The 19,944-nt window shown below is 34.3% G+C and overlaps 3 protein-coding genes across 3 annotated transcripts; all 3 read left to right on the top strand.

Moving 5' to 3' along the window:
• Window positions 1–890: 890 nt before the first annotated feature.
• Window positions 891–6,968, top strand: LOC115986831 (14 kDa zinc-binding protein). Its single transcript, XM_031110165.1, has 5 exons — window positions 891–1,193; window positions 1,460–1,517; window positions 1,996–2,085; window positions 6,378–6,495; window positions 6,614–6,968. The coding sequence occupies exons 1-5, from the start codon at window positions 1,048–1,050 to the stop codon at window positions 6,679–6,681; spliced, it is 480 nt and encodes a 159-aa protein (XP_030966025.1). The 5' UTR covers window positions 891–1,047; the 3' UTR covers window positions 6,682–6,968.
• A 4,086-nt stretch (window positions 6,969–11,054) lies between these two features.
• On the top strand, window positions 11,055–16,938 carry LOC115987575 (BTB/POZ domain-containing protein POB1-like). Its single transcript, XM_031111156.1, has 6 exons — window positions 11,055–11,492; window positions 13,678–13,803; window positions 14,290–14,411; window positions 14,491–14,554; window positions 14,698–14,977; window positions 15,809–16,938. The coding sequence occupies exons 1-6, from the start codon at window positions 11,219–11,221 to the stop codon at window positions 16,620–16,622; spliced, it is 1,680 nt and encodes a 559-aa protein (XP_030967016.1). The 5' UTR covers window positions 11,055–11,218; the 3' UTR covers window positions 16,623–16,938.
• Window positions 16,939–18,867: 1,929 nt separating this feature from the next.
• Window positions 18,868–19,625, top strand: LOC115987579 (eukaryotic translation initiation factor 1A). Its single transcript, XM_031111159.1, has one exon. It carries the CDS (start codon window positions 19,034–19,036, stop codon window positions 19,469–19,471), a length of 438 nt encoding a protein of 145 aa, XP_030967019.1. The 5' UTR covers window positions 18,868–19,033; the 3' UTR covers window positions 19,472–19,625.
• Window positions 19,626–19,944: the final 319 nt, after the last annotated feature.

The raw sequence follows: 19,944 nt of genomic DNA, 5'->3' as shown, positions 1-19,944 counted from the left end.
TTGTAGAGCAACATGAGTTTTCATTTATCACTTAAATGTGGGCCATATAAAATCATTTTAAAATCTTGTAATTTGAACTTTGATGCTAAAGGAAACACTAATATTTATTTAATGAATTAGTTTCAAACGCCTTCAAATAACTTTTAAAATCCATTTTTAAATCTTACCAATATATGCTCTATTTCTTAAAAGACCACAAAGTTACACCAACTAATGGTTACTAAAAATAAAAATAAAAAAACCCTAGTGGAGTTCATCATCTACCTATTAATTAGAAAGATAATTGATATTAGCCCATAAATGCATAATTATTATTGTTTTTATTTATTTATTTATTTATTTATTTTATGAATCAACAAAGATTTTTTTTAATAATTCAAGAATTTTATTCAAAATAAAATGAGCATACAATAGGAGCCCAAAAACTCTAAACTTGTAATTGATAGAGTGAGACTCTGCATTACACACCACAATAATAACATGCAGACACACCAGTCAAAGTAGGCAAATCAACACTCCTAGGCATGATTATCATCCTAATAGAAAAGAATGACATTACAGAATGTTTAATCATGCATGAAAAAGAGTTTCAAATGGTGAATATTTATGTATGCTTAATCATACATAATGTTAATTTTAAGAAGATTTTGGAGGACATCTAGTTTTGACTTATAATTTCAGTGCTTGGATATTTGTTCTCAAATCATCACATGAAACTAGCAAACATATCACACAAAATACCCAAACAAATTAACCCAAAATCAAGAAAAAATAAAATAAAACAAAAACCAATTCTTACACAAGACCTACCTTGTCAATACTAAAATACCTCCCAACCAAAGAATAAATAAATAAATAAATAAATAAAAAAATAAAAAAAGAGGGTCAGGATTGAAACAATTAAAGTAATATACGGCTAAGATTTTTGGGTGGGTACCAATGCCATACGCCCATACCCAGTAGTCTCCATTCCCGATAGTTGGGTTGGGTAGCGTAAAAAGAGAGAAATTTGAGAGAGAAGGGTATTGTAAATTGTGATGGTGATGAATGAAAGAAAGTAATAGTATAGATATAAAAAAGGAAAGAATTAGGGTCAGTCGGATTGGTGTCTTAAACTCTCATTTGTCTTCAGATCCAATGGCTTCAGAGAAAGAAGCCGCTCTTGCAGCTGTTCCTTCTGATTCTCCTACCATGTATTGTATATATTTTTATTATTTTCCTGCCGTGAACATAATACAAATACAATATTATTCTGATTTTTTTTTTCTTACGTTTTTGTTTAGATACTGGTGTAAGGGGATTGATCTATTATTATTAGGGCAATAAAAAAATTCATGTTTCTATTATTGTTCTTGATTGTAGTGGGTTTTGGGACTCAATATTGTTTGATCTGAATTTTATTTTTATTTTTATTTTTATTTTATAACATAATATTGATATGGGGATCTTTAATTTGCAGATTTGACAAAATCATTAGTAAGGAAATTCCATCTAAGGTGGTTTTTGAGGATGATGAGGTACTACTAAACTAAGTCTAAGTCGAAGTCTTTCTTTCATTCATACACATTGGATTCTTCACATTCTACATAACTAGTCTAGAACAAATTTTTAAAAAAAAAAAAAAAATTGCTTCTGAATTAAAGAAATTTGTTTCAAAACCTGTCAAGGTGCCTTCTACTCCTAGCGGTCCTGGGTTCAATCCCCACTACTAGATTACCTGATACACTGCCCTGGCATTGGTCAGGTTCTATGTCATCACCGGCATTCAACAGTTTTCAGATCTTTTGATTTGAAGATTACTTTTTCTGAATGCCTGCATTCTTATTATTGCTTAAAGGATGGGTTAATGAAACATGCTTACACCTAGAGTTTAAACAACTATCTCTCTCTCTTTATGATATCTATATATATGTATATATATATTTCTTGGTATTATGGCACTGGCAGTATGGAAATATCAATTAATCTTTCCCATATTCTCTCTATTCCTGGCAGGTCCTTGCTTTTAGAGACATATCTCCCCAAGCTCCCACACATATATTAATTATTCCTAAAGTTAAGGATGGGTTGAGCGGACTATCTAAGGTACTTTCTCTATCTCTCTATATCTCTCTCTCACACACACACACACATTTGTAGTCGATGTTTCCATTTTGGTTGTCTCAAAATTTGTAGTTTGGTTCAAACGTCAAAAAGAAAAAAGAAAAAAAAAAAAAAAAACTAGTCACTTTACCAATAAATCCTTTTTAAAACTGGCAATTGCAAAATTCTGGGAATGATGCAATTGATGATCCCTCAACTGCATTGGCTCCCATCCCTTAACTTCCATCACCTCCTCCTATTGACCTACATCAGAATCCACCCCCACCCCTCCCTAACCAACCGATATATCCCAAGCTCCCACAACCTTCTCCCGAAATCGGCGTATTTTTGATGATTTGGAGTGCACGTCTTCTCAAATACAAGCATTCTTCATTAGTTCTCTTTATGAGTGTTCTTTTGTATCAAGTCTTACTGATAGTAACTCTATTCACACCTTTATATACTCAACTCATATGTAGATATTATCCCATTGTAATTCTTTAGGCTACTTAGTGTTTATTTTCACGATGTAGTCTCTTTTCTATAATATTAGAAACCTCCTTGAAATACCAAGGGAGTTTGTGTGTTACTAAGAATCTGATCCAAAACATTTGGATTCCGTTGTGAAGGTAGGGGAATGGACCTCTTTAATATATGTGAGGTATATTCAAACCAGGTTATAGGGTAGTAGGGACAGGCTTGGAGGGTGCAAAGTGGATGTGACTCGGAGTAATAAAGTGAAGAAGCATCTGACAAATGAATTGTCCTGTAGACATTTTTAGGATGGGTATAGTTTGTCAATGGAAAAAAAATTTCGGGATGGGTATTGGGCTATTTAGTCGTCCTGCTGTGGGAATAAGAATGGCATGAATCTAGAACTAGGGGAGTTTCACAGTGTCTCTCAAAGGCCTGTGGTGTGCATGTTGGAAGGGAGGGACAGAAAAGGATGGGAAGATTTGGTTTCTGTGGTTTGAATCCATTTTCTTCATGAGAATTGGTGCTCAATTTCCAATGGAGGCCTCTTTGGTGGCAACGAGGTGTGTCACATTAGAGGTGGAAGCAGTTGATTCACTTGATTTGGTTTAGCAGTGAAAGTTTTTACATATAAGGAAAGGACTTCATTTAAAATATCAAGGAGTTTTTCATGAGCCAAATTATGAGGTGGGGAAATCACAATGGGAAAAAAAAAATCCCCCTTTCTATGTTCCATTTATCTCACAACTAAATAACTAATTAAAAAAAAAAAAAGAACTCACATGTAAATGCTCTGGATTATTTGGTTGAAAGGTTTATTGGGGGAAAGTCGGGCCTCCAGAAAATGAAGCAAATAAAGGGCAAGGTGCAATGAATTGTTGAGGCATGTGATGACTCAAGATTAGACTTGAAGGGCAAAAGTTCCATTTTGGAAAATAATGAGATGGATGACCTTCTGTGGGTGTGGTTTTGAAGTCCATTTCTTATACTTCTAGATCTAGGGGGTTGAGGCAAGATAATTCTTTATCTTATTTATTTATTTTTACTTGTAAGTTACACACGAACACACTTGGTGGGTCTTGAACCCATGACCTCACTCTACACCTAGCACTTGCAAGTGGAGGAAGTGACAGTTGCGCTAGAGCTCATTGGCAGACAAGACAATCCTTTGTCTCCTTTGACGTTCATTTTTGTTATGGAGGTACTTAGCAGTATGCTTCAAGAGTTGTGGAGCGTAGTTATTTGGAGGCGTTCAGAGCAGATAGAGGATAATTTGATGCTTTGTTAGTGTCTCACCCATTGTTTGCATATGACACCATTTTTTTTTGTGATTTTTTTTGACCTCTTATGTGAATTCACTTTTTGATGCCCTCTTATGAATTTGGCATGGAATGTGGTTGAAAGGATGGAGAAACACTGGCTGGGTGGAAAATGATATATTTTTCCAATGGGGGTCACATTACACTACTCAAGAGCATGCTATATGGTCTTCCTAACAAAGCTATTTAGTCTTCCTATTATTTTTCTCTCTGTTGATTATCCTTACCCATATTACTAATAGAATGGAGAAGTTTCAATTGAACTTTTAGTGGGGTGGGGGAGGTGGGGAATTTAAATTTCATCTGGTAGATTGGGATACAATATGTTCTCCACTTAAATATGGGGGGCTAAGAAAGAGGAAGATTATCACATTTAACGAAACCTTGTTGGGTAAGTGGTTACAGCGGTTTCATGAGGAGTGTGAACACTTTTGGTGACTACTTTTTTATGCAATTTGATATTGTAAGGCTATGTTGGTTTCAGATGTTGGGGGAATTTACTTCAATCAGCTAGTTCTTTTTTTTTTTTCACCCTTCTATAAATTGCTTAAAGCAGGACTGAAAGAGCAAAATAATAGCTCGGAAGATGAAATATTTTACTGTTTAAAGTTGCACCATTTATTGGTACTGGACCTACTGGTTAATTTCCATGCAATCCAAAATTGGTCATTGGAGGCACTGACTAATATGGGACTTTTGTTATCATCTATAGTTCCTAGGACATTTTTCCTACTTAAAACTGGTATAATTAGGAGTTAATGTTCTTCTGAATGTATCACTGCTTAATAATGGATATTTTTATATGATCAATATCATTATTGTAAATGACACTTTTTTTTTATTTTTAAAAATAAGTAATAAAAATGTATATATCTAAAATTGCATAAATCTAATATATCAACAATAGAAAAGAAAGAAAGATTCCTAAAGGCAATTATCCAATCCAATAAAGTTCGGAAAAAGAATAACTTGAGATTAGACATAGAATGCTTGGTATCTTCAAAACTTCTGCTATTCATTTTCCTCAAAATGCACCATATCAAACAATATGGGATAATCGTCCAAATGTGACCATTTTGATGACGACCAAAGTGACTTTGCCTGAAAGCTAGAAGCTCAACTACAGATTTTGGCATCATTCTGAAAACTCCAAACAAACCGAAAATCTGAAACAATGGGCAATGTAGCAAAAGGTGGTCAATAGATTCACCATTACATTTGTACATATTTGGTTCCAGGCTGTTTAATGTAGACTGAATGGAATCGGCATTCTTTTGAGGATACTAGGAAATCTCTGGCTCAGTTGTTAGATTTATGCTAATGGACCCTCTTTGATTGGTCTTGGTATTAGGGTCTCTCAAATTGTCCTGCACTTATGGATTTTCTTTTGTTTCTTAGAATAGCTTAGCGACTGTTTGTTACTTTTTGCTTTCTTTTTACACTTTGTTCACTATCATGAACCCTATGTATTTTTCTTGCTAATCCATTTTCAATAATATTTTTTCTTACCTATCAAAAAAATGATCTTTAACTTTCTCTTCCTTAAGTTGTCAATAGTCAAAATATTACCCATACAAAGAAAGCTACTCTCACAAGGATCTTTCAAATTATTTTCCAAGGGAAAAGATGATTAGTAGTAGCAGTATCAGTATCAGAGTCCAAAAGTTGGTAATAAACACCTACCTTGAAGCCCTTTTTCTTATCCGGTTTCAGAACATCTTATCCTCTCCAATCTCCCTAATTTCTGAATCATAAATGGTAGCCATGAAAGTCATCAAGGACTCCAATTTCCAATAAATGACACATAAATGGCTATAAACCAATATCCTAGGATTTTTTTAGTTTTGATTTTTTATGTCTGCAAAAGTTGTATTATTATAAAGTGTCAAAATCAGGAAGATAAACAAGTTGTGGAATTTGAATAGATTGGTAAATATCATTTGTAGAAGAAAAATTCTATTAGAAGACAGGGTAGAGTTGTAGAAACGGATGCCTTTAGAATTTTAGAAATTTGCCTGAATTCACTATTTGTCAACCTTTAGCTTCTCCTTGCTAGCACCTTTCCATTTTAATAAGTAGGCTCAAAAATATCCATTAAAGCCTTTTTTCCACTTGGAATTTATATAATTGGAATTTTGCAGCATTCCAGGTAGGGATATGCCATGGATATAATGAAAACTGGAGTCTTACCTTTAACTAGTATGGTTTTGGTTGAGCATTTGGTATTTCCTTGCCCATTAAGGTGATCTTGATTGCTCTATGGTCTGTATATAGGACTTGGCTCAGATCTAGTGCTCCTATGCATTGGACTTGTTAGGATGTGACGTGTCCATGTTTGGCGACGTGTCATCATCCTAACAGGTCCGGTGCACTGGTGGACCCAATCTTTGCCCCTGTATATATTCACGTAGTATTTGAGAAATATATAGGTAGGTCTTACTAATGCTTATCTTGCTTATTTTGACATTGTTCTATTTTTATGAATGGGCCTTTGTTTACCAGGCTGAGGAGAGGCACTGTGAGATTCTTGGCCGCCTTCTCTATACTGCCAAGGTTGTTGCCAAGCAGGAGGGTCTGGATGATGGCTTCAGGATTGTGATTAATGATGGGCCAAGTGGATGTTGGTGTTCTTTCACCATTGTCATTGCTTGAAATTAATCAAAACATTTTTTTATTTATTTATTGATTTCCAATTTTCCAAGAATTCAGTTAATTATTTTCTCAAAAATAAATTGCAGGTCAATCGGTTTATCACATTCACATCCACCTCCTTGGGGGACGACAAATGAACTGGCCCCCTGGCTAAGATCGAGTTATTTGGGCCATGATGGTCAATAAGTTGTCATCGGTAGTAATGATGTGCTTTGTATCCTCTCATTGGTACCTATCAATAAGCAAGAAAGATATTGTGAGCTTTATTATCTGGCATCTAACTTAAAACAATGCATGTACGGATTACAGCAATCAGCTGGTTTGTAGCTACTCAGACTTTTGCTGTGTTATTCCATGTGTCTTTTTGAAGCAGTACTTAACATTTTGGGATGAGTTCTAAATAATTAGATCAGTGTGGTATGCTGGGAAATACTTTGTGAATTTCTGCTTGCTGGTTTTGGCCTAATGTAGATTTCCTCCATATGCATGCACCTAATATGTGTGTAATATGATGATGTGCAATCTGATGTTTTGAGAGACATCTTGATCCAACCAGCTACTCATTAACTTTTGCTGTGAGGTCGTGTTGGAATAGTACTTTACAGTTGGTGATGTGTTCTAAATATTCAGAGATCAGTGCAGTATGCTGGTAAATACTTTGTGAATTTCAGCATTGGGGCCTAACCTAGGTGTCCTCCATATGCACTCACCTTCCCTAACATACGTGTAATATGATGTGCAATATGATGTCTTGAGAGAAATCTTGATCCAAGCCATGTCTTTACCAACTTAGTAATATGATGAAAGCCCTTTCAATGACTGGCTAGTGTCTACTTGCAGAATGAGATAAGGAATTGAGACTGAAAGGAGATATTTCAAATTGACTGAACTCCTTGAAGTTTAACCCGTTTGCAAAAGGTCTCACTGAAAATTGGCATGCACATAATAAACTTTTTGTTGGATTTAAACTCCAACATGATGTCTAATAACCTGAATGTGGTAGTATTCTGAAGAAATTATTGGTCTAGGTTTTAGCAAATGATGAAACATGCTTATATGGACGTCCAGGTAGAGTTACAAACATGGCAAATGATAGTGGGATTACATATGATTCGGAGTCGCTTATATAGTAATTCCATTCCAAAGACTTAAAGGCATAATCTTCACAATATTCGGGATGCAATTTCGTTCCTAAACCAAGACTTATTGTCCATGTGAAATATATGGCTGACAAGGGAAAAGTTAAGAGCTTTCCTTTTGACTTCCCCTCAAGCTGAAGGGCAGTGAAGGTAGGAATAGGACTCAAGCTTGACCTGTAATGCATGAAAGAAGTCTTTGGAGAATACACTGTTGAAATTGTTTGCAACTTGAGAGTGAGAAGCACCATAAGAGGTCGTATGGGTACCAACAGCAAACATTTTACGAGCAAATGAAAGTCCAACTTGATGTGCTTGGTGTAGGCATGGAACATCGGATTCACGGTGGTTACCTTAACTTGATCCCAACACTTTACGTTAAATTGGTTAGAGCAAGTGAAGCTTATGACCCACTGTTAGAACAACGGCATCAAAGAGTGCAAAATTGTGAAAAATATAAAAAGTGGTTAATTTTACACATTTTACTCAAAAAAATACCCACATCAGTGCTTGCAAAATTGTGCATATATACAAAAGTGTTACAGTAATTGTGTATATATGCATGGTTACTGTAGCTTTGCATTTAATATTTTTGTATTTTTTTCTCTCTCCTTATCTTTGGTGCCTCTCACTCTCACCTCACTCTCTCTTTTTCTCATTTGATCAAATCAGAATGCCAAAACCATTAACCCTCTCAGCTCTCTCTTTCTCTCATCTCATAATCTTCCTCTATCTTCCACCGATCGCTAATCACCATTGCCATTGATCTCTCGTTGCCATTTAATATATCCACTACCACTGATCGCCGATCTCTGATCACTCCAATCTCTCGCTAAAGTCTCTCTGGTCGCTAATCGCTTTCCTTTGTTTCTCGTTGTTTGATCAGTGGGTTTTGGGTTGAATGGGGCTGATTTGGCTTTTCTTTGGGTTGAATGGGGTTTCGGGTATTTGGCTTTCCTTGATGATGGTGGTTGGGTGGGTGATGATGGTGGCTGGGTGGGTTGATGGTGGGTGTGTGAGAGAGAGGGGTAGTGAGGAAATAATAAAAAATTGTAAAAGAATGAATATTCTATTGAATAAATATATAGAATAAATAAATTGATGTGGGTGTTTTGTAAAAATGGGTATGTAAAATAGAAGTTTTTTTGTGTGTGTGTGTGTGTGCAAAATAGATAAAAATTTTCCATTGACTGCTGTGGTTGCTAAGAAGTCTATAAAACTTGTAAACTAGAAAATTCTAACCTCAACTTTGATACACGAGCTAATTGAAAACCTTCAGAGATTAAGAGTTAGAGTTATGATATGACCTAATACAAAACTAATTGTTGGTGATGACTAATACAAAACTAATTGTTGGTGATGACTTCTTAAAAAAAAAAAAAAAAAAAGACACACACACCTAATCCAAAAAACACGTACATTCAAAAGGTTAAGTCAACAATGACCCAATGTGTGATAAACCAAACAATAAAAGTCACAACAAGCCTTTTATCATTTTTTTGGGGCGTCCACAAGGTGAACTAGTTTGCTAATAAACTGACTAAGTTAGGCGCCAACTAATCAAAAAACCTTACCATCTATTCTTCTTCGAATGCCCAGTCAAAACCGTGTTTTGTCAGGTTGTTTTAGCGTCCTGAAAGGTATGAGATTTTAGAAAGTAAAATACTCGCTAAAAGCAAAGATTTATCATGTATTCTACATGACTAAGTAATGCAGGAACTTAATGCCGTGTTGCTTCCTTCAGACTTTTGCTAGTTCTCTTGACTTTTGTTTTGGTCTCATAAAGTATAATTCACACTGATAAAAAAAAAAGAGTATAATTAACAGGAAAGAAAAACCTTTAGAAAAATAGTTCTATTATGTAATTTTTTTTATAGATACATAGAATTTTTTGATGAATTATAGACACATAGAATTAAACTTATGACATTTGTTTTATAACGATTACTCTTTATTATTAGATTAAGACACCAATTAATTTTTTGTGTAAACGAGATTTGAATTACAAATCTTTCTTTTTAATGATTATAAATTTTATCAATTGAGATGACTGGAACTCATTAATTTAAAAAATTAAAAATATTAAAAGTATTTTAGAATACAAAAGTGTACATAATTTCATGATATCCACATATCTCTTTTTTCAACTGATTATAAAATTTATCAATCATTTGAGATAACTGAAATCCGTAAATTAATTAGGTTAAAAATAATTAAAAGTATTTTTTTTTTCTCCTAATGGGGAACAAGATGCAAAAGATTATACAATTTTTTTCTCGGCATGTCTATAGGCACAAGTGTGGTCAATGTGTGGCCGTGAATGATTATAAGTTTTATATGTTGGACTAACTAGAACCTGTAAATTTAGAAAGTAGAAAATATTAAAATTATTTTCCTCATGATGAATAATAGAATACAGAAGTATACATAATTTAGGGATATCCATAGATATTTTCTTTTCAACGATTATAACATTTATCAGTTAAGATAACTGAAATTCGTAAATTAATCAGGTTAAAAATAATTAAAAGTATTTTTCTCTTAATGGGGAACAAGAAGTTTATATAATTTGTTATCAGCATGTCTATAGGCACAAGAGTGGATAATGTGTGGCCAGGAGCGTTAGCTGGGCCAAACACGTAGCCTCATGTAAAATCATGGGGTTAGAATGGTTTTAGAGGCCGGCTTCGCATCGATTTTAGATTAGAATTTAGGAAGAACTTATTATTTACCACTTTAGGTTTTTTTTTTTTTTTTTACAAGATAGAATTTCTACTCTAACCTAATATAAGTATATACGTGTGTAAAGTTCCCTCCTGAAAACTTAAACTCTAACCCTTACCCTCACCATTTTAGTGAAAAGTTGACATTTTAAACATAAAAACTTTCTAGTGATTTTAATAATAGATGACTTTCTAGTGTTTCTAATATAGAGACATTGAAAATGGAATGTTCTTTTTTTTTTTTGGTTATTATAATTATTTTATTCTAGAAGGGGAAAAAAAAAACTAAATGTCTTTAATTATTTGGTTAATCCCATCATTTTGTTTTTCCTTAAAATAACAAAAATCATGTCATTTTTCAGTTGTTAACAACCGGCTAGTTTTGTAGAAATCCTTATTCAAAACAACTAAAAGAAAGAAGGCGTATTAAAGTAGTAATTTGTAGTTAAATAGGAGTGAATACTTATACGAAACTTGAAGTCTTCAACCATAAAAAGAAGATTTCTTTTTGGTTAAAGACAAAAAAGAAAAAGAAAAAAAAGATAACCATTCCTTTTCAAGCAAGATGGATATACAAGATATTTCTGTTTTTGGTTACCTCACTAAATTGAAATCCAAGTAAAATACATATTTATATACATAAATACTTAAACACGCCAATCCCTTTCCTTTCTGAACAGAATGTAACTTAACTTAACTTACCACTAGTTCTCAAAAAAATAAAAATAAAAATAAAAACACGAGAGTCATCCAGTCTCTTCATTACTAACAACACAACACGCTCTCTTTTTCTCTTTGTTGTTTGTTCTTGGTCAGAGGGAGAGAGGGGGGGATGAGGAACTTGGATACGGGTACGGATCTGTTTGACCCGAGAACGGGGATGGAATCGGAGTTCACCAGAGGTAGTGTATCGGCTTCTACAGATGCCGATTTCGCGTTCGCTTTCAACGATAGTAACTTCTCGGACCGGCAGCTCCGGATCGAGATTATGGGCGACCCGCTCGAGAACCGCGCCGATAACGAAGGTTGTACAAGTATCTGTAACAGTATCGCCGATTGGGCTCGCCATCGGAAGCGGAGGCGTGAGGATATCAAGAAAGATACTGGTAACAGTTTTTTTTTTTTTTTTTTGAGTTTTTCTGTTTGGTTGCGGAGAAAGTTTTGATGAAATTAGGGAAAAACTGTGTTTCAGAGTTTAGACTAAAGTTCAAGTTAGTTCTATGAGTATTTATTTGTTTGCTTAAAAGATTGTTTGATTAGCTAGGTATTGGTCTGGGTGAGGAGAAGTTCTGTTTGGTTTGTGAGAAAGTTTGGGAAAATAAATGAAAATGAAGTGTTTGATGTTGTTATAAAGCTAAAAGATTTTAATCCGATTTTCAAGGGTCCTGTTTGGTTTACGAGAAATTTTGTAGTTGCTAACTTAATGGGAAAATCTAGTAACAAGTTAAATTTAAAAAAAAAAAAAAAAAAAAAAAAAAAAAAAAAAAAAAAAAAAGAGAGAAAAAAAAAGAGGATAAAGGTGCAAGATCTTGTTTTAAAGCTTATATGATGTTATAAAAGTAAAAAAGTCTTCATTTGATTGAGTAGTTCTCGTGGTGTTGAAGAAAGTTGAGCATTAGAAAAAATCCTAGATATCAAGTTGGTCGGTCAGTCCATAGGTCAATGTTGTTTTGGTTCTTAGAAACGAAGAACGTGTTTTGGTGGAGATGAAAAATACTCAACTCAGGTGGTGAATGTATTCTTATAATTCTAAAGATAATATGAAATTGAAGAGAAATTTAATGTGTTTTTACCATCACTTTCAATGCAACCCATGTGGACTGTCTCTGGTTAAGATTAATATTTGAGGAGTAGACGGTTAAGAGTAACTCATCAAGTTTCTGTTTGGTTTCTGTGAAGATATTTCAGAGTTGAATGGTTGGTGTTTTTGGGAGGAAATTGGGAAATTAGAATTTGGATTAGGTTAAACTTTGAGTTAGTTCTAAGAGTCTGTTTGTTTGCTTAAAAGGTTGTTTTATTACCTAGGTGTTTATCTGCTTGATGAGAAGTTCTGTTTGGTTTGTGAGGAAGTTGGGGAAAATAAATGAAAATGAAGTCTTAGATATTGTTATGAAGCTAAGAGATTTTAATTCAATTTTCCAAGGTTCTGTTTAGTTCATGGGAAATGTAGGGAAAAAATGAACTCTTAGTTATTGGCAGTCATGAAGCTTAAGCTTTTCTTTTTTATTTTCTTGTGATATATGTACGTTATGAGAAAATCAAGGAAAAGGTAAAGCAAAAAAAAAAAAGAGAGCGTAAAATGTTATTTTAAAGCTTCAATGAGGTTATAAAATAAAATCTTTATTTGATTGACTAGGTCTCTTGGCGTGGGATAAAGTTGAGCATAAGAAAAGATGTTTAGATAGCGAGTCAGTTGGTCAGTCATTGTTGTGTTGTTTATGGGAAATGAAGACCATGTTTAATTAGAGATGAAGAAAAACTCAACTCAACTGATAAGAAATCAAAGAAAAATTAATGCTTTTCTTTCCCCATCACATTCAATGCAACCATGTGGGCCATTTTTTGTTGAAATTAATATTTGAGGAGTAGATGGATAACAGTGACTCAACCAAGTCTTAATCCCAATTGTTGGGGGTTTTTGATTTCAACTCTTTTGTTTCTTAGGGAATTGCAGTAATGAGGGGTCAAAAAGGTACGAGATAATTGTTTCCCTATATCTTTTGTTGTAGGATTCCTGTGAAGATGAGAAAGTTGGCTTTTTGAGCCATATGATTGTGCTGGAAATACTTGAGAGTTGACCTCTCATTATCTAGGAACCATGATTATGTTCTTTTGGTGTCATTCAGTTTCTCTGCAACTAAAAAGTGCTATTGCCGTATATTTGTTTTAGTGACATATACATTTAATTTTATTGTGCTGGAACTTATCAAAAGAAAAACTTTAGATGTATTTACGATTGAAGTTCATTATATGTATAAAAACTATACTTAGAATGCGGCGCTTTGTTTCCCTTGTGTGTGCACCTTTTTGACGTCTCATGCCTTGAGCAATGCAAGGTCTTGGCACCTTAAAGTTGCCTTTTGCCTTTGACTACATTGGTAGTAATAGCTGCTTCATAACAGTTTTCTGTCATTGGTAGACTGGAATCCTGAATTTTGATTGGTGGGTCTGTCTATTAGCATGCATGCTTGTACTTTTTGTTTATTTCATTGTGATTGGCGTCTATGTTTATGTTTGTGATGTGATGTCTTGCCCTATTCATGTTAATTAATATTTAATGTTTTTTTGCAGTTGTGGATCTCACTTCGTGTGCTGAGGAGCAAATTTTGAACGGTAACCAGCCCGATATGGACGATTGTGGGGGCTGTGAAAATCCTGATGAGGAAGCAGTTGCAATGATTGAAGAATCACCTTCAGGTTTGAAACAATTTTATATGGTCCTTCCATCTTAATCTTTTGTTTTTTTTTTTTTAATTTAAAATATATTTTATCTGAATTCACTAAAATGTTTTGCTTGATCTTAGTCCTTCAAAATTTAGGCCAATGAGCTGTATGTCAACTCGCACCTCCTCCCCTTATAAGTTCTAGGTTGAGAGGGAAGTAGTGGGTTCAAGACCCATAAGGTGCACGTGTAACTTACCACTAAAAAAGAGTGTAGTAGTTTTCTTATAAAAAAAGTAACTTACCACTAAAAAAAAGTGTGACCTATCTAATTAGAACTTCAGCAACTCAGCAAATTTAATATCATCTGAACATTAACTAGAAGGAAGAGGCAAAGAGGACTGACATGTATAAAATGTTGTTCTTCTTGCAGCTATAGAATATTGTTCTTCCACTAAGTTCATTTTTTTTAACTTTTTTTGTGGTGGTGTATGTGTTTAATCGGGCTTCTTATTTTTGTAGGTGATGAAGCTGCAAATAGCAATGATTCAAACTGGAGCATGGATTGTTCTACAGTTGTGAGAGTTAAAACATTGCATATCAGCTCTCCTATTTTGGCAGCCAAAAGTCCATTCTTCTATAAGGTTACTATAAGGTGTTTTACATATGTTTACCTGTGATAGTTGTTAGATGGTCTTTTAATTTCCTTCTTATTTATTGTAGTTATTCTCAAATGGGATGAGGGAGTCAGAGCAGCGACATGTAACCCTACGCATCAATGCCTCTGGTATAAAAAAAAAATATATATATATATATATATCATAAGCTTCCCATTTTTTACTATTATCCTTTACCTTTGTGAAAACTATTAACTTATTGTTGTGCATGTCAAAGTCAAATTACAATCATGCTTCTTTTCCCGTTGCACAGAGGAAGCTGCTCTCATGGAGCTCCTAAATTTTATGTACAGTAATACTGTGTCTGTTACTACTGCTCCCGCTTTGCTGGATGTTCTGATGGCTGCTGACAAGTTTGAGGTTGCTTCATGCATGAGGTACTGTAGCCGACTGTTGCGCACTATGCCCATGACGCCTGAGTCTGCTTTGCTCTATCTGGAGCTTCCTTCAAGTGTCTTAATGGCTGATGCTGTCCAACCATTGACTGACACAGCGAAGCAGTACCTTGCTAGCCGCTATAAGGACATCACTAAGTAAGTTCCAATTTACTTGCACTATATGACTGGATCTTCATTACTTTTCCATGTCTTCTCTTTCTTATATTGCCCTTTTTTGTTTTTGTTTTGGGGGGTGGGGGGTTTGGTTGATATGAACAATTAAAACTGGATCATACCCTTGCATATATATGCCTTTTGTGCTTAGCAATTTTCTTTGGTGTTGGCGTAAGATTTGTATTTTTTTTGTCTTACTTCAGAATATGATATTGCTGTCACGTTAGTAAATTTGTATTATTTTTTGTCTTACTTCAGAATATGATACTGCTGTCATGTTAGTCGTTTTCTTCTTCACCTTTATCATTGAATTATTTATTATGATTATGGTGAATGAGTTTTATCAAATGAAGAATAATGTTAGTAAGACCTATTAAAGAAGTTCCAAACATATTAAATAAGTTCCAAACATCTTTTTCATCTGTTTTTCTTTTATTAACCCATCATGTGATTTCACTCTTATTTTCTATTTAGTCAGTTAGTGTCATTACACTTCATCTTTCCATGAACAAAATTCCAAGATTTGTTGTTTGTGGCTATCCCATAAAGGCATAAACTTCTCCAAGCATTTTATATGTTGACCTAGCAATTTCTTTACACCTATATTTTTGAGCTTGGTAAAACAGGCATGAACAATGTGTCGATGGCATCATGATTAAATGAGCACAATTGTTGTCAAACCAGTTTTTTTTGTTATTTCTTAATGAATTACTGCTATTGTTCTTGTCGTTGTTTTCTTAATCATTGTTTTAAATAAAATGCGATTTGCCTTCTGGGAGGCAACTCATGTTTGGGTTTCGGCACTTTTTCCAGGTTCCAAGAAGAGGTGATGGCCTTGCCTCTTGCTGGAGTAGAGGCAATATTGTCCAGTGACGATCTCCAGGTGCCATCTGAGGATGCTGTATATGATTTTGTGTTGAAATGGGCTAGGGCTCAGTACTCAAAACTGGAGGAGCGGCGGGAAGTCCTAGGTGCACGCCTTGCACGCTTCATTCGGTTCCCTTACATGACCTGCCGGAAGCTTAAAAAGGTCTTAACCTGTAATGACTTTGATCATGAGATTGCATCCAAGCTTGTGCTTGAGGCCCTCTTTTTCAAGGCTGAGGCCCCACACCGGCAACGCGTTTTAGCTGCAGAGGAGTCCGCCACCTTGAATCGTCGCTTTGTGGAGCGGGCCTACAAATATCGCCCTGTTAAGGTGGTAGAATTTGAACTTCCCCGGCAGCAGTGTGTGGTGTACCTGGACCTAAAGCGTGAGGAGTGTGCAAATTTGTTCCCCTCTGGACGTGTGTATTCTCAGGCATTCCATTTGGGTGGCCAAGGATTCTTCCTGTCAGCACATTGCAATATGGACCAGCAGAGCTCATTCCACTGTTTTGGGCTGTTTTTGGGGATGCAGGAGAAGGGTTCAGTGACTTTTGCAGTGGACTATGAATTTGCAGCAAGATCGAAGCCAACGGAGGAGTTTGTTAGCAAATACAAAGGTAACTACACATTCACTGGAGGCAAGGCAGTTGGCTACCGAAACTTATTTGCTATACCATGGACTTCCTTCATGGCTGAGGATAGTCTTTACTTCATAAACGGCGTCCTCCATCTCAGAGCTGAGCTTACCATCAGGCACTGACTCCTCTTCCATTCCATTTTTCCGGAACATTGCTAATTTGCTGCTCTAGTTGGTGGCTCTAACCTTTGTTTTGTTTCTCCCTTGCCCTTTTTCTCTTAACTTCAGGCACAATGCACTAGATACTTTGGTTAGCACTGAGGTTGAATGATGATTAGTAATATTCCTTTTGTTCAGGACCTACTTGTGCTCAGAAGGGGAAAAAATGTAAATGGGTTTGAGTAGGTAGCAGCATCAATGTTTCTTTCATTGTAGAACTGTTTGAGATAATGTGATATTTTCACCTCAATTTATGTCTTCTATCTAGATTGAAGAGCAAGCAATAGTGTATATCTCTGTCGATTTTTGAGGTACCAGAATCAATTTATGCAAGTGAGGAGTTCAGAAATAGGATGAGGATCTTTCTTGTCGATAGAGAAATATTAAATGAAAGGAAAGAATATTTGATAAAAGTATAGTGGGAGGGTAAAGTGTAGTGTTGTGCTTGCAACTTGCAACTTCTCTTTATTCATTAGAGGGAATAATTTTTTTTGAGATTTCATGACGTAAATTTGGAAATCAATTGTCAATCTCTGGGAGAGTTGGAAATAGGAATCCAAATTCTCGTATACATCAGGGAAAAGCAAAATAGGATAAAACTGAACGTTAGCTTGTGGAAGTTTTATTTTTTATTTTTTTGGGGGATATGATAATCTTTGTTAGAAATTAGGAATACATATTTCACATAAGCAATATTAGTCTATACTCTAATAGATCACAACTTTTTTTAATCTTATAATTTTCGTCAATTTTAAAGAAATACAAGATGTTACAATCAATTTCTTAAAAAAAAAAAAAATAATAATAATCAATTTTAAAAGTTAAAAACACCTAAGCAAGATATGAATTTGTGTGTCTCTAAAACGAGTTTGATCACTGGTAGGTGCTGATACACCCAGCAATCAATGTCCTGACGCAGCGCTTAAAAGCTTTTGACAAGTCAAGGAAAGACCATTTTTCATTTTTGTCCAACAATCTACTAGCGTTCTTTTTTTTTTTTTTGGCAACCTTTTTGAACCCTACACCTGTACATCATCGCCAATAGCACGTAACCTTCCAGCAAAGTCAAAAAAAAAAAAAAATAAAATAAAATAAAGGAAACCTTCGTTTGAAATTCTCTCACTTTTGTATCTAACCATCCAAGTTGGCTCTAGGAAAAAACTGATATACTCTTATTTAATAAATAAATCCCGTCTTTTTACCCCCAAAAAAAAAAAAAATCACTTAAGTTTATATATTATAAATATAATAAATAAACTTTAAAATCTAAAAAAAAAAAAAAAAAACCCAAATTTGATATTTTCAAGAATAACAAATTAAATCTTAAGATTTTACAAAATTAAAAATCAAACTATAAACCTATATTAAACTCTAAAATCAACCCTTTTTAAATGGAATGATTAAAAGAGAGAGAGAGAGAGAAATAAGAGAAAATATTTGTAACGTTTTTGAAAGTCATAGTTTATTTATTTATTTTTAATTCGAAAATTATAAATATATATATATATATTAAAAGTCAAAGTTTAGAAAAAAAAAATCAAATTAAAATCTAAATTGAGATGATTTCAAAATTTTTTAAAAATACGCCTAATCTAATTAGATAATCTTTATTCATAAAAAAAAAAATTTGGGTTAAAATTGTAATTCAACAAAATTTAAAACAAAAAAAAAATGTTAGGAGAAACATTTTTCTTAAAAATTAAAATACACTCTCTAATTAAACATATCTCACACTCTCTAATTAAATATATATCACAAACATTTGATACATTTTTTTTTCTAAAAATTAGCACATTGTAATTACTTTTGAAATTATAGAATTTTATTTCTTATATTCTAAAAGAAAAATGTTACATATATATCTCTCTCTCTCTCTCTCTATATATATATATATATATCATTTTTATAATACTTTCACAACAAATTGTAAGTGACTATTATGAGTTAACAGAAAAGTAATTTAAGTGGTAGATTTAATAATTTTTTTGTTTTTAGAAACAAATAACAACTTAACACCTATAATTTGTTGTGAAAATATTATAAAACACTTGACTTATTATTTTAAAATTTCAGAATTTAATTTATTAAAAAGTAACAAATTAAAATATATTCTCATAAAAAAAATTAAAATATATAAATTTGGGCGAGATTTTATAAATAAAACCGCAGTCATAGTCGAAGACAGGCAGGCAGGCAGGCAGGCAGAGAAGCAAGGGTAAAACCGGCAGTCGACAAAAAGCAAGCAGCCTCAAATTCCTTTACCTCACACAACACAACACAACGCAACCCAACTAGTAAAATCAACTTCATTCCAACGCAACCACAACACCAACAACAACAAGAAGAAGCAAAGAAGAAGAAGAAGAAGAAAAGGTATGCCGAAGAACAAGGGAAAGGGAGGAAAGAACAGGAAGAGAGGAAAGAACGAGGCAGATGACGAGAAGCGCGAGCTGGTGTTCAAGGAAGACGGACAAGAATACGCCCAAGTGCTCCGCATGTTAGGCAACGGTCGATGTGAGGCCATGTGCATCGACGGTTCCAAGCGCCTCTGCCACATCCGAGGTAAGATGCACAAGAAGGTTTGGATCGCTGCTGGGGACATCATCCTCGTTGGTCTCAGGGATTACCAGGACGACAAGGCCGATGTTATCCTCAAGTACATGCCTGATGAGGCTAGGCTCTTGAAAGCCTATGGTGAATTGCCTGAGACCACTAGGTTGAACGAAGGTATTGCTGGCGGCTTGGATGAGGAAGATGAAGCTGCTGGCGATGATTATGTTGAGTTTGAGGATGAAGATATTGACAAGATCTGAGATTTTTATTATCTGGGTTCGTCTTTATTTTTTGGTTTTGATCATTTCTGCTGTTTTATGATCAAATCATCATCATATGTTGTAACCTTTTTATGTGTCATGTTATAGACCCCAATAATAATTTGGAGCCTGTACTGTTTGGTTCTATTTTTAATTACTTGTTTTTTTTTATATAAAAGAAATCGTTTCGATTAATTGTTTGTTGATTTTATTTATTTATTTTTGTTGATTATTCGATAATTGGGGTAGGGGGGATTTGAGTTGAGCTACAAGGCTCTTGGCTGTTGTTTTGGTTTTGATAGTCAATGATGCTCGTTTAAGTATTGAAGGCAGTAAGGTTATTTATTCAGTTATTTACCCTTGCAATTTAGCGAATAAGAAGTGCTAGTTGAGCTACATACAGCGCTTTTGGCTGTTGTTTTGATTTCTGATAAGACTCAAATTGCAATTGCTGATTGGTTGTTAGTAGTAGC

The sequence above is a fragment of the Quercus lobata genome, chromosome 4 (assembly GCF_001633185.2).
Source record: "Quercus lobata isolate SW786 chromosome 4, ValleyOak3.0 Primary Assembly, whole genome shotgun sequence".
NCBI lineage: Eukaryota > Viridiplantae > Streptophyta > Magnoliopsida > Fagales > Fagaceae > Quercus > Quercus lobata.
Note: the sequence above shows the minus strand (reverse complement) of the source record. Positions and strands in the feature narration are given on the sequence as shown.